Source organism: Pangasianodon hypophthalmus, chromosome 17, assembly GCF_027358585.1.
Source record: "Pangasianodon hypophthalmus isolate fPanHyp1 chromosome 17, fPanHyp1.pri, whole genome shotgun sequence".
NCBI lineage: Eukaryota > Metazoa > Chordata > Actinopteri > Siluriformes > Pangasiidae > Pangasianodon > Pangasianodon hypophthalmus.
This window is the reverse complement of record NC_069726.1, coordinates 23,488,274-23,513,432: the sequence shown is the minus strand read 5'-3', so window position 1 is coordinate 23,513,432 and position 25,159 is coordinate 23,488,274. Positions and strand designations below refer to the sequence as shown.

At 37.7% G+C, this 25,159-nt stretch overlaps 1 protein-coding gene across 2 annotated transcripts in view; it reads right to left on the bottom strand.

Moving 5' to 3' along the window:
* The window catches only part of LOC113543986 (rab GTPase-activating protein 1), a 107,910-nt gene that overhangs the window by 58,331 nt on the left and 24,420 nt on the right, over positions 1 to 25,159 (bottom strand). For both annotated transcript variants that reach the window (XM_053241148.1, XM_053241149.1), the window contains 7 exons: positions 20,643 to 20,753; positions 18,859 to 18,925; positions 17,762 to 17,864; positions 17,282 to 17,451; positions 16,903 to 17,062; positions 11,586 to 11,679; positions 6,368 to 6,518 (listed from right to left, as the gene is read on the bottom strand). In XM_053241148.1, the coding sequence (XP_053097123.1) occupies positions 6,368 to 6,518; positions 11,586 to 11,679; positions 16,903 to 17,062; positions 17,282 to 17,451; positions 17,762 to 17,864; positions 18,859 to 18,925; positions 20,643 to 20,753 (856 nt within the window). The remainder of the gene's footprint in view (positions 1 to 6,367; positions 6,519 to 11,585; positions 11,680 to 16,902; positions 17,063 to 17,281; positions 17,452 to 17,761; positions 17,865 to 18,858; positions 18,926 to 20,642; positions 20,754 to 25,159) is intronic.

Genomic DNA, 25,159 nt, shown 5'->3' with positions numbered 1-25,159 from the left:
GCAGATTTCCAGATAAAATTAAATAAATAGATAGATAGATAGATAGATAGATAGATAGATAGATTTAGTCAAATGATTGCTTAATCGTGTTTAAACATGGACCAGTATAATCTCGGTTCAATGCAAAAAAACGACAGCTTAGAAAGTGAAAGTATTTTGAATATAGTCCATTTTATCTAATATTTCCTATTATAATATTACCATAAACCAAAAATAAAATTATTAAACCTAATTCTAGACTTTGTTTTTTCTAATTTCAAGCTTGCAGTAGTTCTATTGGCAGATAATTTTGCTCATTTTCAGCATTTATTTTTTTAGAAAGAAGCAAAATTAATTACATCTGTAGCCAATAGCTTAAAATGAGTAAAAATGTCACGAAATAGGTTTAATAATCTTATATTCGGTTTATTGTAAACAAATATTATAATAATTATGATAATACTAGATAAATTTGACTATATTCGAGATATTTTAACTTGGTAAGATGTCCGTTGCTGCAGTGTTTAATGCTCTGTTTGTTTGGTTTTTTTTATTTATAAGGTGCTAGTTCTAAGCCTTGGCACGTCTAATCTAAATTTAACGTGTTCGCACTGAGCAAAACAAATTTTGTACTGCTTTGTAAACTTTTCCCCGCCAAAATAACACCACATAAACATTATGAAACTATTTGGCTAAAATGAAAACCTTAAAAGTGAGATAAATTAATATCGAATCGAATTTTTTTATAGGTATCTGGATACTCGTTAAGCGCGAGAACGCTCGGATTGAACGAAACAGAGATTATGCAGAGAAATGATAAACTTTTCTTACACGTGTTTGCAATAAACAAGGGCAAAATAAATAAATTAATTAATTAAAATTTCGTTTGAAATCCTGCTATCATGGTATTAAATCGAGCATTTAAAAAAACAAACAAATCGGTGGTCAAAGCTAAATTAAAGGAAAAATTTACTATGTAAAGATCAACTCTGTTCTTCTGTCTTAGGAAGATATTCCTTAGAACGACTTTTACATAAAATCTCGTATAATGTCAGTATTTATCATGATGTTGTTATACGATGAACAAGACAGCAGCTGTGAATAAAAAAGCCACATGCTGAGCTCCAAAAAAACCCAAATAAATAAACAGAGATACAGAACGATGTTTGGTCTAGCTGTGTTCTTCCGTTCCATCGTGTGTGATAAAATCACGAGTATGTTCGGAAGTAGCGACGAAAAATTAAGGGCTTGATTAATCAAAAGGCTTTTGGTGAAGAAAGGAAGACAATAATACACAAAATTCATTTAATCTGCATTTTGGTTAATAAAATAAGCAGGCGTTGAGGAAAATGTCCGATCATACACCGTGACATCATAACAACCTTAATGTGTATGTATATATATATATATATATATATATATACGGTATATATATTTTTTGTTTAGTGATGTTTTATGTAACGAAATGTTGAGCGTGTTTAGTTTAGCTCGAGAGACGCAGCCGAAGCCGCCTCTCCATATGCCGTGGCACAGATGTGCTGTATAACATCACCGGCTCTGCAGTAAAGCTCCATGTGGCACTGCGTTCTTGCTGCAAATGAGATTTATTTATTAAGCAGCACGAAAATTAAAAACGTCAACACACACACACACACACACACACACACACACACACACACACACACACACACGGATCTAACCTCACAACCCACAATCAGAACCCTTAAGCAGTTTTTATCCACATCAGGTCAAAAATATCTGTTTAGAAATGTAATACACGTGATGTAGAACATCTAACATGGAGACACGGATGAGAACGATTTCCATAAAAGTCCGCAATAAACGGGATCTTAACAAGAGATCTTAAATTACACCCAAATTACATTACGATGTAAATTATTCAAGACACGAATAATGCTCAGGAATTGCGGTGGTGCACTACGGGTTATTTGGCACGATAATGCCATGACAAGTCACCTAAGGACACGACGACATGACTGACAGGTGCACAGAGTTTTTAAAAAATATCCCAAGCCTGCAGGTGGACATTTTTTCCGAATAGGTTAGCGTAGCCAGCTTCCTTTAAAGAGCTAGGCCTCAAGCAGGAACACGACGGTCCTGGCTCATTCCAATGAGAAGAATCCATAACTAGAGCAGGTGCACAAATAAAATAAAAGCTCCTCATCGCCGGTGTATGCGCAGAGATACGCCAGCTGGCGTTCTGTCCTGTAGGAGATTTTACTCAGCGTGCCAGCTCAGGATCAGCCGGGATCTCCCTGAGGACTGTCTCTGAATGGAAATCTGGACAGAAATGTTCCTCAGTACAACTTTCAGACGCTTTTGGAGGTTAAACAGAATCATAAGTAACAGAAGGCTAAGAGGAAACAAGCTGTTTTGAGAAAAAAACCTATGAATCGTACAAAATGATTCAGTAAAAATCAAGTGTTTAGTGTGTTTGAACAGAACCCTGGTGTGTTCTCTCACTCAGTGCGGTTCTTTAATCAGGATGAGAACACACGCGAGCAATCGTACTCGCGTCAGAGAGAGATGGTCTTGGTTTGCTTTAAATCGAACTCTAGTGAGAAATCGAATCGACTCTGAATCGACTCAGCTGCAGAAGGTGAATGAAACGTCTATTTATTTATTTCTTTAAAAGATACGAGCTATTAAACTGTCTGTTCTGGAGATTTGGACTGAAGAACAAAACAGAAAGAGAAATTAAACACTGAATGCAATAAGCAAAATGTTTTAAACTACTCATCTCTATAATTATATAATCGTTTATTTCGTGCTCGGCTGATTTTTACGCACACTTTGCAAAGATTTTTTTTTTTTTAACCTTCTGCCACCGCTGTATTTCTCAACAAATGAATAAGAGAGGTTTAGAAACGCATCTTCATCCCTATACACCCTTCATACAACCTTTTTTTGGTTCGTTTAATTATGTGCACCATGAACCCAAACCACATAAAACAGCAAAGTATTAATTTTCCTCAGATTCAGACTCAGCGAATGGATTACTAGCTGTGAAAGCTCCCTCAGGCCTCGTTCACGTGCGTCCTGGGGGATCGGATCGTAAGTAGATAGCACTAAATACAGGTGTGAAATGTCTCTCTTAGAGTCGTATCGTGAGCCGATCACGCAAACATTCTTCCGAGGTGACCACGTAACATTTGTAGCGTGAACGCAAAAGCGTCTCTACGTGTCCTAAACTACAACTGGGCCAAAAAATACATAATCACTGTTTGGAAATCATGCTATAAGGATGAATTCTACATTGCTAGGCTAACAGATAGCTGATTCGCATTCGTAGCTTTTTTCGTTGCCTCATCTCCCGTTTATTGATAAGTTTCGTTAGCAGATCAAAACGTCTGAAAAAAGCCCGTACAGGTACATATAGGTTAAACATATATGTTAAACTGATGTAAGTAATGCTTGCGATGCCGTTCCTCCTGCGGAAATGATGCATGAAATCCGATCACAAGTCATCTCTAGAGACAGGCGCTCAAGGGCTTTGCGTTTCATCTGTACACTTGCGATCGGATCACTCGAGCCGGACGTTAACATTAGTCACGTTTACATGCAATCGGAATGAAATCAATCAGATTGATTAATCCGATCGCAGTGTTTACAAGAACGCTGAATAAAGTAATCGGATTGATATGCGCGTTTACATGACAGATTCTTCTGACATGCGCACAGTGCACGATTACACGTTTCCAGCCGTTCCAACACGCAGATACTAGCAGCCACTCTCTTGCCATTGCTTCTTTTTTTCGTTTTAAAAAGCAGACTTAACATTTGCCTATTTCAGCTGCTGATTAGAAGACGACGAGCGCGTGATGTTTTGTGCGGTACTGCGTGTATTTATCAAGCAATTAAAACGCCCCTTCCCGAGCCCAGAACAAGGCGTCTGTGGATGAGGGTCCGAAGCAAGGACCGGTGGGACAACGTCGTCTTGCACCACTTCACAGACGAGGAGTGGAAGGAGAATTGTAGGATGACACGACAGTCATTTATGACACGATGCTCCATGGTGGAGGGGAACATGGCACCTGGTGAGGCTACGGTCAGAGCCCCAATACCGCTGACAGCCGTGCGTCATACGTCATTACGTGATTTGTACATCATTGCACATGCGCAGAACTATCTGGTTTCATTTTCAACCCGATGAAGTGTTTACATGTCCTCTCCATCGGATTAGAAAAGGTTTAAACCACCCCTTACGATCCGAATGAAATTTTAATCAGTTTTGGCCAATTCATTCCGATTGACGTGTTTACATGTGACTTTTTAGATCTGATTGTGCTTCTAGTCCAATTACGATCGGATTATTAGTGTCCATGTAAACGTAGCTATTGAAAACATCAGATTGTTTTTCTCATTTGCGCAAATCAAATTGTTGCGCATCAGGAAATACGTCATCCATTTTGAGAGAAAATATCGATACAGCTTCAGCATGAAATGGAATCCATTCCCGGAAATCAGTCATAGACCAAATAAACCGGACCGTGGGAACGGTTTCTGTTAAGTATTACCAGTCAAGGAGAAAACAAAACCAACACCTGCACTAGCAAGCGTACAAATCTGCACGCACACACACACACACACACACACACTCTTTAGATACCTTTTGTATGCCTCCATGAGTGACATGACTAAGCCTTCCATAGAAGCCCAGTCACTTCCTAAGAGCGGACGTGGCATGCCTGGAACCGAGATGGAAATGCTATCGAGAAATTGTGTTTTGTGTGTGTTGGCACTAAAGATCTGAAGAACCCATGAAAAAAAAAAACAAGGGAACATAAATGAGAGCGGAAGAGCGGAAGAAAATCAGAGAGTGGAGATAGACTGGAGAAAAAAAACAAGAGGGTTATAATAATTCAGAAATAGTCACACACACAGAGACGTGCTGAAGAAGAAGAAAACTCCAGGAAGCCGTTTCACACGGAGGTAATGAAAGGATCAAGAAAATACTGGTTCCTGATCTAGAACCACAAAAAGAGCTTGAGCTCAAGCTGGTCCAGAAAATTTAATCCCAAAATTCTTCCGGGATTGAAACCAGGAACAGTTCGATGTCGGGTGATGTCAGGTTTGATGATACATATATATATATAAAATCACCATGGCAACAGCATGACCACCATTAACCTCCTGGTAGAGGCAGACTTTAATTTCTCCCACTCGTAGGTAAACATCTTTAACATTAGTTTCAATGGAGTTAGTAAATAATATGCTTTAAAATGAATAACTGTATAAATAACTATAAATAATACAATGTGAAAATGAATAAGAATAATAAACAATCCAGAAATTTTAAGATTTAAAATAATACAATGTGTGGGGTTTTAAAAAATATTGTTGAACAAGCGACAACTAAATGAATTTCTCAATGAATTCATTTTGGAAAAAGCTACTTCATCTTCCATTTAGCTTTCAGAGTTAGAATTTGGACAGTAAAATATATTACTTAATAAACAAATACAACCTTTAAGCGTTGTGTTCATTCATTTATTTATTTATTTATTTATTTATTTATTGCATTCATTTGGTTTTTTTTTTTTTTCATTTTGTTCTTGGCACACACTAAAATAAAAAATGAATCCCTTTTTCCATAAATATGCAAAGATACATTTTGTGAAGCCTATGAAAATCTATAAAAGGTTCATTTATTTTAAAAAATAAAATAAAATACTGTGGTGTAACATTCGTGAATGCAAATACTTCAAAAATGGGATCAACATGTGCAGAAATAAATTTTAGATATTCTTATAAATTATACATATTCTTAAATTGCTATCCTTCTTTACCTTCACGTTCTTGATGTTTTTAAAAAGAAGCACGTAGGGATCCGTATCAGCAGAACATCAATAAGGCAGGTACTAACACTGATCTACACTTCAGTAATTAATCACTGATACACATCTGGATCATTCAAGATCATTTATTAATTTTAGCCCCAAAAAACAAACCTGAAATGATGGAAAACAAGCGAAAATATGACTGCTTTTTTTTTTTTTTTAAAGCCATAAAACATCTCTTGTACTTTTGTCCCCCCTTATTTCATGATGAAAATTTCTGAGTGCGACGTACAGGGACATATAAAACTCTCCACAGTCGTTATTTTTCAGTTCCTAAGTCTGATGATTTGTTACGGTTCCAATCTGATGATCAGATGACCTACCTGTAGTCAGGCATTATGGGAAAAAAAAACAAAAAAAAAACAAAACAAAATCCACAACTAACCAGCTGTGAGGATGATCCAGATAAAATGACCATAAACATGTGAATAAACAGCCAGAATGATCAGACCTGGAGCTTAGATTAGACTTTATCTACATATGGTGAGTCAGGGTCCGAGTCCAAGAGTAAAAACTCATAGGCTTACCTTCGTAATGAGCGTGCGGTACTCCTCAACCTGATGGTCGTTGTTATGGCAACCAGCCAGGAGTTGCCACACCTCCCCCCTGAGGGCTTCGGGGACGCCGCTGCGGACGAGCGCCGGGAGCGGTTTGGGTCGTACGGCCAGGTTCATGTGCCTGAGAGAGGGGGAGGGAAACGCCACAAAAAAGTAAAATTACGTTTTTATCAACAAGTGAAGTGAAGCAGCTCCATGAGAATCTGCAGAAGTTCATTTTAATTTTAAAGACATTTTAATTTTTAATTTTAATTTTAAAGACATTTTAATTTTTAATTTTAGTCCAATGTAGACTCTACTTTGCGTCCACAAACCATCCATAAACGGTCAACTTCCTGTCAGGTGACCATCAACCAACCTATCAACTCCTTCTATTAAAAAAAAAAAAAAAAAAAAAAAAGCCAACAGTTTCTACAATAGCACAGCGCTGTTCAATTCTCAAATCTGATTGGTCAGAAGGTATCGATGAACTCCAGCTATAAATCGAAAGTTTATGTTCACAAGCTTGTTTTAATACGTTAACGTTTCTATAGTAACAGCTCATTCACAGGGACGCATTCGCTGAACGCGCCACTGATGATAAACGGATTAAAGAAACGTGTGTAATTTTTGATTTGGCGAAGTTTTCTGTATTTTATTAATCATTTATGGAAGGAGTCTCCAGTGTCAGAGGTAAAGCTGTAACTAGACATCTTCAGGACAGACGAGTTTGCGCTTCTGGTTTCTCGGTAACATGACAAGCTGTGTTTTTATTTTTGCCTTATTAACTTCGAGAGAGAGAAAAAAAGAGAAGATGATGAGGGAACGAATTTATAGCTGCTATAACGTAAGCGAGAACACGAGCACGATGTTAAACATAACAGGAAATGGATAAAGATTATAACGCATCATTGTTTAATAAATAAAAATAGTAACTGCTGCGGCGTAACGGAATAAAGCATTTGGGGATGTGCTGTTATAGGAAAGCAATCAACGTCAGGATGATAAGAGTAACTGCACTTCATCACACCACCTTGGCGTTGATTATTTTACTATAACAGCACGACACACGCAGTGTTTTATTCCTTATTTGAGAAACTGAAAATGCCATTATAAGACAGATTAAATCTGATTTTAAAAATTCTTAGCTTCCAAATCATGCTTCTTAATTATTTTCATATTATTTAGGTCTGAATAACATGTTTTTTGTTTTATTATTATTATTATTATTTTTAATATATATATATATATATACCAGCTGCTGCTGGGAAAGAGTTTAGGTTCTGTGCTAGATTTATTCATTTGTGTTTTAATTTATTTGGTTATGTATCCCACGACTATAACACACAATAACTCATGTTTTGAGTGCGATGTAAGAGGAAGTAATCGTTACACACATTCCACTCATGTGACCCTGCAGCCTCACACACAAACACACACACACACACACACACACACACACACACACACACACACACACACAAAAACACTTCCACCTCCGTTTTCAGGAACATATCGTTTATGAACTCAAGGGTTTATCGGTGAGGTCACGTCGTTTCCTTCCTTCTGCTTCTTATTCACATGAACTATGTGCTTTAAAGACCGGAATTGGATTCCGATTTTAAAATCAGAAAGAAGTACGACTGACGACGTCTAATTTCTATAACCATAAAAGCTTCATGAGACTCTTCAAGAAAATAAAAATGTATTAAATTTTTTGTGTAAAATGAACAAGAAAGATAAACTGGAAGGAAAATGCGCTCCTTTGAATAAAAGTACTTTTAGGAATTAAAAATTGAGAGTAGATGAAACCAGAGCAGGAACGATTTAATACAGATTAAGGTCATAAATGGATTTGTGAATAAGATAAAATTTAATATTACAGATGCATTAGCCACTTTTTTCTACTTTTTATTATTATTATTAGGCCTTTTTTTTAAATCAATCTTTTAGTATGTAAATGTTTGTGTAAGCAAAACCCAACTAAAAATTTCCGAGATTTCAGATTTATAAGATTTTTGGATATTTTGCTCATTTGCATTTTGGTGACGCCTACAAAACTCCATATAAGGTCATGCTCCCACAGAACTGGAAACAGAAATGACAACTAAACATAACAGCACTTAGCTTTAAAATAAATAAATAAATAAAAAGAGACAGCTTACAGAAAAACGTACAAAAAAGTGTAAATTTATACAAACTCAGGAGCACGAGTAGGATACAAACTTTTTCCCCGAAATTCCATGCTTTTCATAAATACCAAATTTCTTGTTTAAATGTTCTTATGAATGATTTATGAATAAATTTGCTCATCTCCAGCTTGATAAATGAGGCCCAGTGTTTTTATTGTTATTATTTTTGTTAAAACTGTTGCCATTTTTTCTTTCTTCTTGTTGATGTAGTTGTTTTGGTTGGAGAAAAAAATTAAAGCTATAAAAGTAAATAACACAAAATACAAAAAAAATCATCTTCCGTTAATTTTATTTTTACATAGATAGATTTATTTACACTTTTTTATTTATTTATTTATTTATTTATTTACATACACTGTGAAGCACTTCAAGTTCCATTTTGTATGAATGAAATGTGTTTAATGTATTAAATGTAATTTTTATTATAGTTTCTATTAGATTAAAAAGTTCAGGTCTGTGATTGGAGACATGGGAGAACTCTCACACACACACACCACACACACACACCACACACACACCACACACACACCACACACACACACTCTCCGTGTGGCACGGAGGCAGCCGCAGTCTGTAATTAAATTCCAGAGCTTTTTTAATTGAATTAATCTCGAGGTTTTGATTAAGAACAATGAGAGTAATGGTGACGGGAAATAATCTTAATAATAAGACCTTTATCTGGCTCTGACCGTCCCTCCTTTCATTCTCTCTCTCCTTCCTCTTCCTCATTTCTCGAGTTCTCAAATTAGAATAGTCTGAGTGAGTGTGTGTGTGTGTGTGTGTGTGCGTGTGAGTGTGTGTGCGTGTGAGTGTGTGTGTGCGTGTGAGTGATGTCAGCGGTAAAAGAAGAATGTGACATAGGAAGATGAGATTGTGGTTGACGTGCCGTGATTCTCAGAGTGTGTGAATGTTCGTAAAGGCGGTTAAACCGCGGCTTTACAACCGCACGCGCGTGTGTGTGTGTGTGTGTGTGTGTGTCTCGCCAGGTCATGCTGCTCAAGGACAATGCAGCAGTGGTACACACACACACACACACACACACACACACACACACACACTCACACTCACACACACACACTCACACAGCTACCAAATCAACTCAGCAAACCTTATTTTTATTTTTGTGAAGCTCTCATTTTTTTAGCCCAAATTCAGCACTATTCATATGCAGCTGAGTGCAAAAGTTTGTGCACCCTGTCCCAACCCTGAACGTCTACCTGATTTAGATTTAGAGAGTAGAAATGGGAAATAATAAATATACAATGCACACATACATATGCAAAGAATGTAAACAACGCACTAGGGCTGGACAACGGGACGAAATAATATCGATGTCGCGATAAACTACGTCACTAATTCATAAATTAATCAATCAGATAAATCCGGTAGAACGTCCGACAGGTGCAGCGCTATCGTCCACATCTACTCTGCACTATAGCAAAAACCATCCGAATATATTTCTCATAAGAAGAAGAAGAAGAACGTGGGGGAAAAGGAGAAGAAGAAATACGGAGGAGGAGAAGAAAGAAAAAAAAGGAAGAGGAAAAGAAGAAGAAAAGAAGAGATAAAGGAGAAGAAACAGGAGGAGATGAGGAAAAGAAGAGAACGAGAAAAGGAAAAGAAGAAGGAGAAGGAAGAGGAGGAGGAGGAGAAGAAGAAAAGAAGGAAGGAGGAGAAAAAGAAGAAGAAGAAGAAGAAGAAAGAGGGAGGACGAGAAGAAAAAAAGGAAGAGGAAAAGAAGAAGAAAAGAGGAGAAAAGGGAGACGAAACAGGAGGAGATGAGGAAAAGAAGAGAAAGAGAAAAGGAAAAGAAGAAGGAGGAGGAAGAGGAGGAGAAGAAGAAGAAGAAGAAGAAGAAGAAAAGAAGGAAGGAGGAGAAAAAGAAGAAGAAGAAGCAGAGGGAGAAGAAGAAAATGAAGACTATGGAAGAAGGAGGAGGAAGAGAAGAAGAAGAAGAAGAAGGGGGGAGGAGGAGAAGAAGAAAAAAAGGAGGAAGAGGAACAGAAGAAGAAAAGAGGAAAAAAATGGAGAAGAAACTAAAGAAAATGAAGCAGACGACGGAAGGAGGAGGAGAAGAAGAAGAAGAAGAAGAAAGGGGGAGGAGGAGAAGAAGAAAAAAAGGAAGAGGAAAAGAAGAAGAAGAGGGAGAAGAAGAAGATGGAAGGAGGAGGAGGAGAAGAAGAAAAAAAGGAAGAGGAAAAGAAGAAGAAGAGGAAGAAGAAGAAGATGGAAGGAGGAGGAGGAGAAGAAGAAAAAAAGGAAGAGGAAAAGAAGAAGAAGAGGAAGAAGAAGAAGATGGAAGGAGGAGGAGAAGAAGAAGAAGAAGAAGAAAAAAGGGGGAGGAGGAGAAGAAGAAAAAAAAGGAAGAGGAAAAGAAGAAGAAAAGAGGAGAAAAAAGAGAAGAAACAGGAGGAGATGAGGAAAAGCAGAGAAGGAGAAAAGGAAAAGAAGAAGGAGGAGGAACAGGAGGAAGAGGAGGAGGAGAAGAAGAAGAAGAAAAGAAGGAAGGGGGAGAAAAAGAAGAAGAAGAAGCAGAGGGAGAAGAAGAAGAAGAAGAAGACGGAAGGAGGAGGAGGAGGAGGAGGAGGAGAAGAAGAAGAAGAAGCAGAGAGAGAAGAAGAAGAAGACAGAAGAAGGAGGAGGAGAAGAAGAAGAAGAAAGGGGGAGGAGAAGAAGAAAAAAGGAGGAAGAGGAAAAGAAGCAGAAAAATAAACCGAAAGGAGGAAAAAGAGAAGAAAAATTACCCAAATAAATTAAACGCATTAAAAAGTAAATCACGGATCAATTATTCTTCGGCCGAGAATAACGATTAAAACGATTAAACTTATAAACTAATTGAGAATAAACAAAATGTTTAAACACTAAAAGGTGTTGACTCAGGACAGGAGGAAGGAGAGAATTTGGTGAGAATTAATTTATCCGGTTCATGACTGATTTGCGTAACGTATAAAATCCCGACTGAAACGCTGCTTGTCGTTCAGGTCGAATCTCGGCTTTGGCCTCACTTCAGGACTCACCATTTGGACAGCAGGTCTCCCCACGTCTCCAAAATCTTCTCAGCGCATTCTTTAGACACATCGCCAGAACCGCTCAGCAGCGGCTCATCGTTATCTGAGACAGGAAGAAGAGAAAAAACTGATCAATATTTTAGACACGTTTCCATCTAAGCAATTTTATGTAGAAAAAAGAACTGAATGAATTCAGGCTGAATTAAAGGAGGAAGGAAGAAAAAGAAAGAAAGAAAGAAAGAACAAGGAGGACAAGACATAAGGATGAGGAGGAGAGAAGAAGGACAAGAACAAGAAGAAAGGAGAATAAAACAGATTAGGAGAAGACAAGAAGAAGAAGAAGAAAAAAGAAGAAGAAGGAGGAGGATGAGGAGACATAAAAAGAAGAAGAAAAAGAAGAGGGATGAGGACAAGAAGATGAAGAAGAAGAAAGGAGAAGAAGAAGGAAAGAAGAAGAAGAATGAGAAGAAGGAGGAGGATGAGGAGACATAAAAAGAAGAAGAAAAAGAAGAGGGATGAGGACAAGAAGATGAAGAAGAAGAAAGGAGAAGAAGAAGGAAAGAAGAAGAAGAATGAGAAGAATGAGAATGAGGAGGAGAAGAAGAAAAAGAAACAAGTATAACAAGAAAAAGAAGAAGGAGAAGGAGAAAAAGAAGAAGAAGAAGAAGAAGAAGAAAATGAGAAAGAGAAGAAGAAGAAGAAGAATGAGAAGAAGAATCAGAAGAAGTAGAATGAGAAGAAGAATGAGAAGGAGAAGAAGAATGAGAAGGAAAAGAAGAATGAGAAGAAGAATGAGAAGAAGAAGAAGTAGAATGAGAAGGAGAAGGAGAATGATAAGGAGAAGAAGAATGAGAAGAAGAAAGAGAAGAAGAATGAGAAGGAGAAGAAGAATGAGAATGAGAAGAAGAATGAGAAGAAGAAAGAGAAGGAGAAGAAGAAAGAGAAGAAGAATGAGAAGGAGAAGAATGAGAAGAAGAATGAGAAAGAGAAGAAGAAGAAGAATGAAAAGAAGAAAGAGAAGAAGAATGAGAAGGAGAATGAGAAGGAGAAAAAGAATGAGAATCAGAAGAAGAATGAGAAGGAGAAGAAGAATGAGAAGAAGAATGAGAAGGAGAAGAAGAATGAGAAGAAGAATGAGAAGGAGAAGAAGAATGAGAATGAGAAGGAGAAGAAGAAGAATGAGAAGAAGAATCATAAGGAGAAGAAGAATGAGAAGAAGAAAGAGAATGAGAAGAAGAATGAGAAGGAGAAGAATGAGAAGAAGAATGAGAAAGAGAAGAAGAAGAAGAATGAAAAGAAGAAAGAGAAGAAGAATGAGAAGGAGAATGAGAAGGAGAAAAAGAATGAGAATCAGAAGAAGAATGAGAAGGAGAAGAAGAATGAGAAGAAGAATGAGAAGGAGGAGAAGAATGAGAAAAAGAAGAATGAGAAGAAGAAAAAGAAGAAGAAGAAGAAGAAGAAAATGAGAAAGAGAAGAAGAAGGAGAAGAAGAATGAGAAGAAGAATCAGAAGAAGTAGAATGAGAAGAAGAATGAGAAGGAAAAGAAGAATGAGAAGAAGAATGAGAAGAAGAATGAGAAGAAGAAGAAGTAGAATGAGAAGGAGAAGGAGAATGAGAATGATAAGGAGAAGAAGAATGAGAAGAAGAAAGAGAAGAAGAATGAGAAGGAGAAGAAGAATGAGAATGAGAAGAAGAATGAGAAGGAGAAAGAGAAGGAGAAGAAGAAAGAGAAGAAGAATGAGAAGGAGAATGAGAAGGAGAAAAAGAATGAGAATCAGAAGAAGAATGAAAAGGAGAAGAAGAATGAGAAGAAGAATGAGAAGGAGAAGAAGAATGAGAAGGAGAATGAGAAGGAGAAGAAGAAGAATGAGGAGAAGAAGAATCATAAGGAGAAGAAGAATGAGAAGAAGAAAGAGAATGAGAAGAAGAATGAGAAGAAGAAGAATGAGAAGAAGAATGAGAATGAGAATGAGAAGGAGAAGAAGAATGAGAAGGAGAAGAAGAATGAGAAGAAGAATGAGAAGGAGAAGAAGAATGAGAAGGAGAAGGAGAAGAAGAAGAATGAGAAGAAGAATGAGAATGAGAAGAAGAAAGAGAAGGAGAAGGAGAAGAAGAATGAGAAGAAGAATGAGAAGAAGAATGAGAAGGAGAAGAAGAAGGAGAATGAGAAGAAGAATGAGAAGGAGAAGAAGAAGAAGAAGAATGAGAAGGAGAAGGAGAATGAGAAGAACAATGAGAATGAGAATGAGAAGGAGAAGGAGAAGAAGAATGAGAAGGAGAAGAAGAATGAGAAGGAGAATGAGAAGGAGAAGAAGAATGAGAATGAGAAGGAGAATGAGAAGAAGAATGAGAATGAGAAGAAGAATGAGAATGAGAATGAGAAGGAGAAGGAGAAGGAGAAGAAGAATGAGAATGAGAAGAAGAAGGAGAAGGAGAAGAAGAAGGAGAAGGAGAAGAAGAATGAGAATGAGAAGAAGAATGAGAATGAGAAGAAGAATGAGAAGAAGAATGAGAAGGAGAAGGAGAATGAGAAGGAGAAGAAGAATGAGAAGAAGAATGATAAGGAGAAGAAGAATGAGAAGGAGAAGAAGAAAGAGAAGGAGAATGAGAAGGAGAAGAAGAAGGAGAATGAGAAGGAGAAGAAGAATGAGAAGGAGAAGGAGAATGAGAATGAGAAGAAGAATGAGAAGGAGAAGGAGAATGAGAAGGAGAAGAAGAAAGAGAAGGAGAATGAGAAGGAGAAGAAGAATGAGAAGGAGAAGGAGAATGAGAATGAGAAGAAGAATGAGAAGAAGAATGAGAATGAGAAGGAGAATGAGAAGAAGAATGAGAATGAGAAGAAGAATGAGAATGAGAATGAGAATGAGAAGAAGAAGGAGAAGGAGAAGAAGAATGAGAATGAGAAGAAGAAGGAGAAGGAGAAGAAGAATGAGAATGAGAAGAAGAAGGAGAAGGAGAAGAAGAATGAGAATGAGAAGAAGAAGGAGAAGGAGAAGAAGAATGAGAATGAGAAGAAGAAGGAGAAGGAGAAGAAGAATGAGAATGAGAAGAAGAAGGAGAAGGAGAAGAAGAATGAGAATGAGAAGAAGAATGAGAAGAAGAATGATAAGGAGAAGAAGAATGAGAAGGAGAAGAAGAAAGAGAAGGAGAAGGAGAATGAGAAGGAGAAGAAGAAGGAGAATGAGAAGGAGAAGGAGAAGAAGAATGAGAAGGAGAAGGAGAATGAGAATGAGAAGAAGAATGAGAAGGAGAAGGAGAAGGAGAAGGAGAAGAAGAAAGAGAAGGAGAATGAGAAGGAGAATGAGAAGGAGAAGGAGAATGAGAAGGAGAATGAGAAGAAGAATGAGAATGAGAAGGAGAATGAGAAGAAGAATGAGAATGAGAAGAAGAATGAGAATGAGAATGAGAAGGAGAAGAAGAAGGAGAAGAAGAATGAGAATGAGAAGAAGAATGAGAATGAGAAGAAGAAGGAGAAGGAGAAGAAGAATGAGAATGAGAAGAAGAAGGAGAAGGAGAAGGAGAATGAGAAGAAGAATGAGAAGGAGAAGGAGAATGAGAAGGAGAAGAAGAAAGAGAAGGAGAATGAGAAGGAGAATGAGAAGGAGAAGGAGAATGAGAAGGAGAATGAGAAGAAGAATGAGAATGAGAAGGAGAATGAGAAGAAGAATGAGAATGAGAAGAAGAATGAGAATGAGAATGAGAAGGAGAAGAAGAAGGAGAAGAAGAATGAGAATGAGAAGAAGAATGAGAATGAGAAGAAGAAGGAGAAGGAGAAGAAGAATGAGAATGAGAAGAAGAAGGAGAAGGAGAAGAAGAATGAGAAGAAGAATGAGAAGGAGAAGGAGAATGAGAAGGAGAAGAAGAATGAGAAGAAGAATGAGAAGAAGAATGATAAGGAGAAGAAGAATGAGAAGGAGAAGAAGAAAGAGAAGGAGAAGAAGAAGGAGAAAGAGAAGGAGAAGAAGAATGAGAAGGAGAAGAAGAATGAGAACGAGAATGAGAAGGAGAATGAGAAGGAGAAGAAGAAGAATGAGAAGAAGAATCATAAGGAGAAGAAGAATGAGAATGAGAATGAGAAGAAGAATAAGAATGAGAAGGAGAAGAAGAATGAGAAGAAGAATGAGAATGAGAAGGAGAAGGAGAAGAAGAATGAGAATGAGAAGAAGAAAGAGAAGGAGAAGAAGAATGAGAAGAAGAAGGAGAAGGAGAAGAAGAATGAGAAGAAGAAAGAGAAGGAGAATGAGAAGGAGAAGGAGAAGAAGAATGAGAATGAGAAGAAGAAGGAGAAGGAGAAGAAGAATGAGAAGAAGAAAGAGAAGGAGAATGAGAAGGAGAATGAGAAGGAGAATGAGAAGGAGAAGGAGAAGAAGAAGAAGAAGAAGAAGGAGAATGAGAAGAAGAATGAGAAGAAGAAAGAGAAGGAGAATGAGAAGGAGAAGGAGAAGGAGAAGGAGAAGGAGAAGAAGAATGAGAATGAGAATGAGAAGGAGAAGGAGAAGAAGAATGAGAAGGAGAATGAGAAGGAGAAGGAGAAGAAGAATGAGAAGGAGAATGAGAAGGAGAAGGAGAAGAAGAAGGAGAAGAAGAAGGAGAAGAAGAATGAGAATGAGAATGAGAAGGAGAAGGAGAAGGAGAAGGAGAATGAGAATGAGAAGGAGAAGGAGAAGAAGAATGAGAAGGAGAATGAGAAGGAGAAGGAGAAGAAGAAGGAGAAGAAGAAGGAGAAGAAGAAGGAGAATGAGAAGCAGCAGTAGTAACATGAGGAGTAACAGAACACAGTACAGTGTAATTAAAGTGGACAGAGTTTGTAATTTGTGTCTCATGTGATTTTCTCTTTCTGCTGATTTATCCCGCGTGTGTAAACAGTGGTATCTCTGTGTACGTGTGTTTGGATATGTACAACAATTTATTATTAAAGTAAGATGTACTCGTGTATACACAAAGCCAAGACTCGGATAATTACGTCCCGGATCCGTTTGCGCTTTCTGCTCTAACACGACTAACACCAACAGCAGGGTTTCATCTGCTCATAACAACGAGCGAGCTTCAGTCAGTCACGTACGCAGGAGTTAGATCTTCACGAGCATCGCTCGGGATTTAATTCATCATAAAGCACTGAAATTATTCTCGTACAGCAGTTTGTTCATTCTTTGAGCATTTTAGTTTTTTTTTTTTTTTTTTTGCGAATGATCATCTTCAAGTTTTCGCATTTTAGTCTGTATTTCAGGGGTCAATGATGTGATGTCATCTGATCATGTGACCAGGAACAGGAAAGACAATCTGATCTGATATTTTAGATTTTTTAGAGAACCCTGGACCATTCACCTTCCTCCTCGTCATCCTCAGGAGGCGAGGGCGCCATGGAGCCGTGCGAAGAGGAGGGCAGGATGCCGGGACTCGCCGTCGTTTTCTTCTTCTCTCTCTCGGTCTCGCTCTCTAAACTCACCACCTCGTACAGCGTGTCCGTGTTACTCTTCCTTTCCAGCTGCAACACACACACACACACACACACACACACACACACACACACACACGAAGACTCAACCACAATTATCTACAAAAACGAAAAACATAGCCGGGTGCCATCCATCTGTAACATCAATCGAGTCGGCTGTTGCTAGCAATGTGTGATACGTCAACACGTCCGCCATGTTGGAAAGGTCGATATTTAGTGCTGTTTACATTTATGTTTACGTTTATTCACCTGTCGCAGTTTTAAGTAGAAGGTCTCGGTGTAGCTGCGCTTGCTAAAAGGCCAGAAGAGCCTGTCAGTGGGCGGACACACTCTCACACGCGTCTCCAACAGGAAGCGCACCGGCTCCTCCACCTCCGTGATCACTAGATCCACCGCCGTCGTCATGTACATGAACTTATCTACTCATACACACGCAAAAAAAACATAGTCATGTGACATGATTAACTCCTTTAAAATGCATTAGCTCTGAACATGTGACCAGAAGGTGTTATGGAGTCATAAAATCTAAGAGCCAATCATATTCATGTGGAACATTATTCTAATTTGCATATTGATCGAATCTGATTTTCACTCACAATCATTTCTATGAGGTGTGAAAAACTACAGGTTTAATCTTAAACCATTCATTTCATCATGATATGAGAGAGAGAGAGAGAGAGAGAGAGAGAGAGTGTGTGTGTGTGTGTGTGTGTGTGTGTGTGTGTATACCTTTAGGCGTCTCCTCATTGACAGCCTGAAATTGAGGAGTGTTGGGATTCCAGCTCCCTGTAATGATGTAAGATTTACCATCTGAACTCTTCCCCATGGACTCCTACAGAGAAAAGGAGATTTAAAAAAAAAAAAAAAAAAAAAAAAAAAAAAAAAAAGAAGAAGAAGGAGGGATGAAGAGATAAAGACAATGATGAGAATACAGATAAGGACAAGGATAAGAAGGGAGAGGGGAGAGGGTTAATGCAAAGGGGAGAGGAAAGAAAGAAAGAGAGCGAGTGAGTGAGCGAGAGATAGAGAGAGAGAGAGAGAGAGAGAGAGAGCACAGGCAGGAGAGAAGATGAAAAGGTGGAGGAATAGAGAGAAAGAAGTTTGTGTGTGTGTGATGAGAGAGTGAGAGAGAGGTGAGAAAGTGAGAGAGACAGAGACGGAGAGAGAGAGAGAGAGAGAGAGACGGAAACAGAAAAAGAGGGGAGAGAGACAGAAGACAGAGATTGTGTGTGTGTGTGTGTGTGTGTGTGTGTGTGTGTGCGTGATGAGAGAGAGAGAGAGAGAGAGAGAGAGGTGAGAGAGAGTGAGAGACAGAGACGAAGAGAGAGAGAGAGAGCGAGCACAGGCAGGAAAGAAGATGAAAAGGTGGAGGAATAGAGAGAAAGAAGTTTGTGTGTGTGTGTGTGATGAGAGAGAGTGAGAGAGAGGTGAGAAAGTGAGAGAGACAGAGAGAGAGATAGACAGAAACAGAAAAAGAGGGGAGAGAGACAGAAGACAGAGATATTGTGTGTGTGTGAGAGAGAGAGAGAGAGAGAGAGACAAACAGAGAATGAGGTGAGAGAGAGCAAGACAGAGAGAAGTCAAAGACTGTGTGTGTGTGTGTGTGTGTGAGAGTGAGAGAGAGAGAGAGAGAGAGAGAGAGCAAGACAGAGAGAAGTCAAAGACTGTGTGTGTGTGTGTGTGTGTGTGTGTGTGTGTGTGTGTGTGTGTGTGTGTGTGTGTGTGTGAGAGAGAGAGAGAGAGAGAGAGAGAGAGAGAGAGAGAGAGAGAGAGAGATGACTGAATATGACAGCGCGCGAGTTGACAAACCGAACTGTACAACCTACCAGGTCTAACAAGTGCATGTCACTGTTCCTCACATTCTTCCCTGGGCTTAAGAGAAGGCCGAAACACCTGCAAACACACACACACACGCACACACACACACACACACGCACACACACACACACACGCACACACACGCACACACACACACACACCACAATTACAAACTACACAGTACTTGTCACTATTCTTGAATTCTGTTCACATATTCATTATTTACAGATCCAAAAGCAGACGCATTTTACTATTCTATCTGTCAGGTTTTTACACTCTGCGCTGGAAAAAAGTATGTGCACCCCTTCGTTTAATAACCGGCCCAACCATATTCATCAGTGAGAACATCCTTCAAACGTTTTCAGAAGCTGCTAATCAGACTTGCACAACCGTAAGGCGGATCATTCCTGTCTAAAACCTGTTCGAGTTCACCTATATTTCTGAAATTTTCTTGCCATCCTCAGGTCAAGTCACGACATCTAAAATGGACGAAGGATCTTGTCTTGTGTTGTTTTTAAGCATCTTGCTGTCTTTAATAAATTTTAGGATTGATTAAGCGTCACGTGACGATCAGCTATCCCTGACAATCTCTTGTAAAATGTCTTCTGATTAGAAGCAGCCCGCAAACCATGACGCTACCTCCACCATGCTTCACAGCTGGGACGTTTAGTGTTGGTGATACCGTTTTTTTTTTTTTTAAGTAAGTGTAAAGTATGGTAAAGGAAGCATCATGGTTTGGAGTTGGAGTAGGAGTAGGCAATATGACAATCCTGATAAGTGATGTCGCGATGCTCGCATCTCATACACTGTGAGTATTGTCAGTATTTTTATAACAATTACAAACTCTAACTAGAAAATTTTATACTAAATCGTTAAAAATGTAAAATGTTAAAACACCACTGACCTCAGGCTTTTTTATGCAAAGCTCCTATTTTGCTGGAAGTTTGTCAGAAGTCCTACAGCGGATATAAAAAGTCTACACACCCTTGTTAAAAAGGCAGGAATGTTATGATGTTAAAAAAAAAAAAGAAAAAGAAAAACGGATGAAACCAAATGATGTCGCGTGTCCTACAGATTTTACCAGGCTGATCTTTATTTGGTGTTAATCACAATCACTTTATCACATTAAAGGTGGAAAAAGATCTGACATGGTTTATGTTGGTTTCATTTTTTTTTTTTTTGACATCACAAATACCTGCAATTTTACCAGGGGTGTGTAGACTTTTTATATCCACTGTTTACATTATGATAAATATCACGTATATCAAGGATATACACGTAATTTAAGGCCCAGCCACGACGGGTAACTCGAGCTAGATATAAGCTACAAGTAATTTAAAACATTAAATAAACCGCTGTATATAAATAAATCAAAACTAATACACAAATTGTGATTTTCTTTGCTTAAGAAAGTGACAATTCACCTTCTGTGGTTTCTATAATGAACACACAGCGAAACTACTGCTAATGTTCACTCTGTCTGCATTAGCAAAACATTACAGACTCATAAATATTCAACTGCATTCGAATACTAATGGATTTTGAAAGCTCTCTTTCACTTACACACACACACCAAAACAAAAAAGTTTTCTGTTAATACATATGAACGACGCACAGCTGTCTTTAGTCTAAGATTTAGTCTAAGAGAACAAAGACAGAGAAAAAAAATCCATCTGTCACATTCGCTTGTTCAGGGAGGATTCGGAAAACAAGCACTCATTAAAAGCTGTACGTTTATCATGTCTGAATTAAACGGTGCTGAGAGACAGGAGAACATTTGTACAAGACGAACCTCTCAATGGCCAGCTCTTTGTTAGACGTCTGTTGGACGTAGATGACGATCTTCTTGTCCATCCCAGGACGAAGCTTGAAGCTCTGTCTGTCCTTGTCCTTTGAAACGGCGCTATTAAGAGACACGGTTTTAAAAAAAGTTTGAGATTTAGTTTAATAAAATATAAACAAAACTGAAATTTTCGGTGTAAGAGCACTCGAGTTTCGAGAAACATTAGATACCTAAGATTCATAGATGGTATTAAATCTTAATTAAAATTAGTTTAGCATAATCATGATTTTAGTGAGTTTGGTTTAATTTGTTAACAGTTATCATTAATGTGCTTTAACATTTAAATTTCGTTTGATTTGTAAATTTATCCATGTGAAGTTCAGTAATATTGTACAGGGATTTATACAGAGGACGCTCCATATAAATGGATTTAAAAAAAATTGATATGGTGAACTTTGTTTGTAAGGAGAAGTTTATTTGACATTTACAGAAAGGAGTCTCCAGTGCAAGCGCTTTGTAAGAGCTGTAACTAAGTTTTCCGGCATCTTCGGGACAGAGACAGGAGTTCACGCTGTTGTTTGCGGTTTCTCGGTAACATGACAAGCTGCATTTTAACTTCAAGAGAGAGAACCCGTACTTTAGAGATTTTTGGTTGAATATCAAGAAATGTTTTAGATGAAATACTCCAGAGTTAGAAATCGAAGCCCAAAATGGATAAAAATTGACTTTTTATTGTTATTATTATACACTTTTTAATTATTTTTCCTAAAGTGTTTTATTCCTTACTTATATACTGTGCATTATATAATGAAAATGTCTTTCATGAGGCTGACTATCAAAAAAATGAGCACAAAAGTCTCAAATAAGATTCTTTTTTCTTAATTAAAAGAACACACAGTGATGTTTATCCGTCTTTCTTTACCCGATTATGAAACACTGATATGATTTTTACAGAAATTTAATTCGGATTCACCCGTCGCTTATATTATACTCCGTTCATTTTAGCGAACATTTGAACATTGTATTATGGAATAAAACACTCCATGTGGTGCTGTTATAGTAAAATAATCAGTGATGGGAGGGTTTGATAAAGCGGACTTACTGTTTCCACCTTAAAGTTTTTTATTCGTTTTATACCACATCAATTCTTCAACCCTGAAAATTTCTATTTATTAAAAACATCCAGCATTTATAGTTGCATTTAATGTTCACTAAAACAAGTTCTCATTCACTTCACAGCAGCTATAAACAGTTGTTCCCTCACCAGCCTCTTTTTCTCTCTCTTGAAGTTAAAATGCAGCTTGTCATGTTACCGAGAAACCGCAAACAACAGCGTGAACTCCTGTCTCTGTCCCGAAGATGCCGGAAAACTTAATTACAGCTCTTACAAAGCGCTTGCACTGGAGACTCCTTTCTGTAAACGTTAAATAAACTTCTCCTTACAAACAAAGTTCACCATATCAATTTTTTTAAAATCCATTTATATGGAGCGTCCTCTGTATAAATGAGTTGTTACTATAGAAACAATAAAGTGTTGAGAGGAAACCTGCACTACTGTCAGAGCTGCTGTTATAGAAAATTAATCAACACCTTCTGACCAATCAGAATCCAGAATTCTACCCGGAAAATTTCTTTCGTGGTTTAAGAAATTAATAATGAAAAAAGTCAAAGTTATATTTCTGATTATCCACTTTTTATTTCTCTAAGGACTCTTTCAGTGCTGATACTATTTGCTTTGGATTTTTTTTTTTTTTTTTAGGTTTTGCTTTTTTCCCACATTTATTTTGCTGAATGATGTTTTCTAACCATAAACACACTCCCTAAACACTCTGATATCTTTTTATCTCTTTCTCCAGCTCTGTGAAAGGTCACTATTTTCTGGTTTAGGGCGTGTGAAAGATTTTTTCCTGATTCCCACTGAGCCTTAAATCGACTGCTTGAGAATTTCAGCCTGTTTGAACATTTCACAGCTTAAGTAAGACAAAGTCGTTAGACACCTTAACGACGAGACTCCAGATTAAAATAAATCAACTAGAGCACATCGATGAGAAATGCAAACTTTTGAGCAATTTTGGCACTGCTGACTCAGTTGCATTGCAGTGACAGTTTGAAAGGTTTGAGATTATTTCTGTACTACTTTACCACTTTACTGCAAGTCCACATACACTCACTCAGAGTCTGTCAAACACACACACACACACACACACACACACACACGTCTGTGTTGCCACACAGTGTAAGCAGCACAGCACGGTGCTGAGGTACAGCCTAAAAATAAGCTTCTTTTCCCAGTTCAGTGATGACATTGCTGTTTCAGTCGGAAAGTCTGCCTCCATCTTTCAGTCAAAAGTGAAAAGCTGAGCTGGTGCTTTACTGCTGATGAAGCTCCACACACACACACACACACACACACACACACACACACACACACACACACACACACACAAAACTGTTCTATTTGCACCCGTAATACTGCCTGTGATTCTGATTTTATTATATTTGTCTGAGGCTGAGCTGCTCCATAAAAACGGTATACACACTTTATATAGTTATAGTCATGCACTACTGGCTCAGTGGGTAAAAGAAAACAGTTTCGGTATGATCAAGAAGAATTTCCTATTATAATTTTCAATTCATCATCTGTCCTTAAACTCTCCAACATAAACAAATAGTAAGTACTTTCATTTTGCTAATATTTTTGCAAAATATTTTTCTTTGAAACAGCATTCATTAGATCTGAATTCATCTTGTAGCTCTTTGATTTCGACATTTTTAAACTCCTTATTGGAAAAACATTTGTAAAGTCTATGGAAAAAATGAATAAGGAATTTACTTCTTTAACCAACGCCACGGATAAAGTGGACGATCCATGTCGAGCTCTAAATACGTCAGGTTTCTGTCAGCCATTTTTCCTAGTGATGTAAACAATAATAATTTAAATAGGATAAATATTTGGTTCACACTACAGCCAATCAGAGGGTATTATTTAGAAGTGTATAAATGTACCAGTTTTTTTTTCTTTTATCAGCTTTTGTTTTCTGCTGTTATAAAAAGAAATGAGTGACGGCGTAGTGGAGAAGAAGCGGAGTTACTGCTACCATCATGAAGTTGATTATTTTCCTAAATCAGCATGTTCGGAAATGTTTTATTCCTCTTATAACACTGCAATTTGCAATTCGTCATGTTACCGAGAAAGCGCAAACTCCTCTGTCCTGAAGATGTCAAAGCACTGACACTGGAGACTCCTTCCATCAAGGTGAAATAAACATGTCCTTACTGAAACCCATCTTAACGATTCACGTTGGAACGTCTGCGTTGTCGAGTCCCGTTACTATAGAAACGATAACGTATTAGAACGAGTGCCTTAATATAAATCTGTGATTTGCAGCTGCACTACTGTCAGAGCTGCTGTTATAGAAATTATAATCAACACCTTCTAACCAATCAGAATCCAGGATTTGAACCGGACTGTGGTGTAAATATATTATAAACACTCCATCACGAATCTTTGCACCACTAATGAGAGATCTCATAGTTCTGGAGCAAAAAAGGAAAACAGCAGGAAAACAATAGATCTGATTAACATTTAAAACCAGACTCTCTCTTTCTGTCTCTCATACACACACACACACACACACACACACACACAGAGCGAGAGAGAGCGAGAGAGAGAGAGAGGATTTCTGTCCTGCGGGTGTGAAAAAGCTCTTAATGGGGGAAAAGTCAGCAAAGGACATGAGGGAGATAAATTAGAGGAAGCACTTGTCTGTACTTTTATGAGAGTACAAGAGGCCAAAAGAAGCAAACCCAAAAGAAAGCGAACGGCTCTTCTCTTCTATTTTTATCGTTCCATCAGAACAGGACATATGACTTCCGAGAGTGGATGAAGTTATAAATATACACTTGAAGAAGAAGAAGAAAAAAAAAAAAAAACAGCTAATTCAGTTAAAGCAGTTAAGGGAAAGTTCAGGAACGAACCCATGGGACAAGAAGAGAGGACTGTTATTTACATTCTGTGCGCCAAAGACCCATTAATTATTAAATACATGTGCTTTAGGTACTGTTATTAATTTATAAAGATATCTGTAATTGTTTAAAACGTTTAGAAGTCATTCGGTGTGCTTTAATTTGAATATTTAAATATTTTGAATTATACAGTATACACTGCCAGTGAAACTTTTTTGAACTCGTGCTTTAGAGATTTTTGGTTGAATATCAAGAAATGTTTTAGATGAAATACTCCAGAGTTAGAAATCGAAGCCCAAAATGGATAAAAATTGACTTTTTATTGTTATTATTATACACGTTTTAATTATTTTTCCTAAAGTGTTTTATTCCTTACTTATATACTGTGCATTATATAATGAAAATGTCTTTCATGAGGCTGACTATCAAAAAAGCGAGCACAAAAGTCTCAAATAAGATTCTTTCTTTCATTTTTTTAAATTAAAAAGAACACACAGTGATGTTTATCCATCTTTCTTTACCCGATTATGAAACACTGATATGATTTTGACAGAAATTTA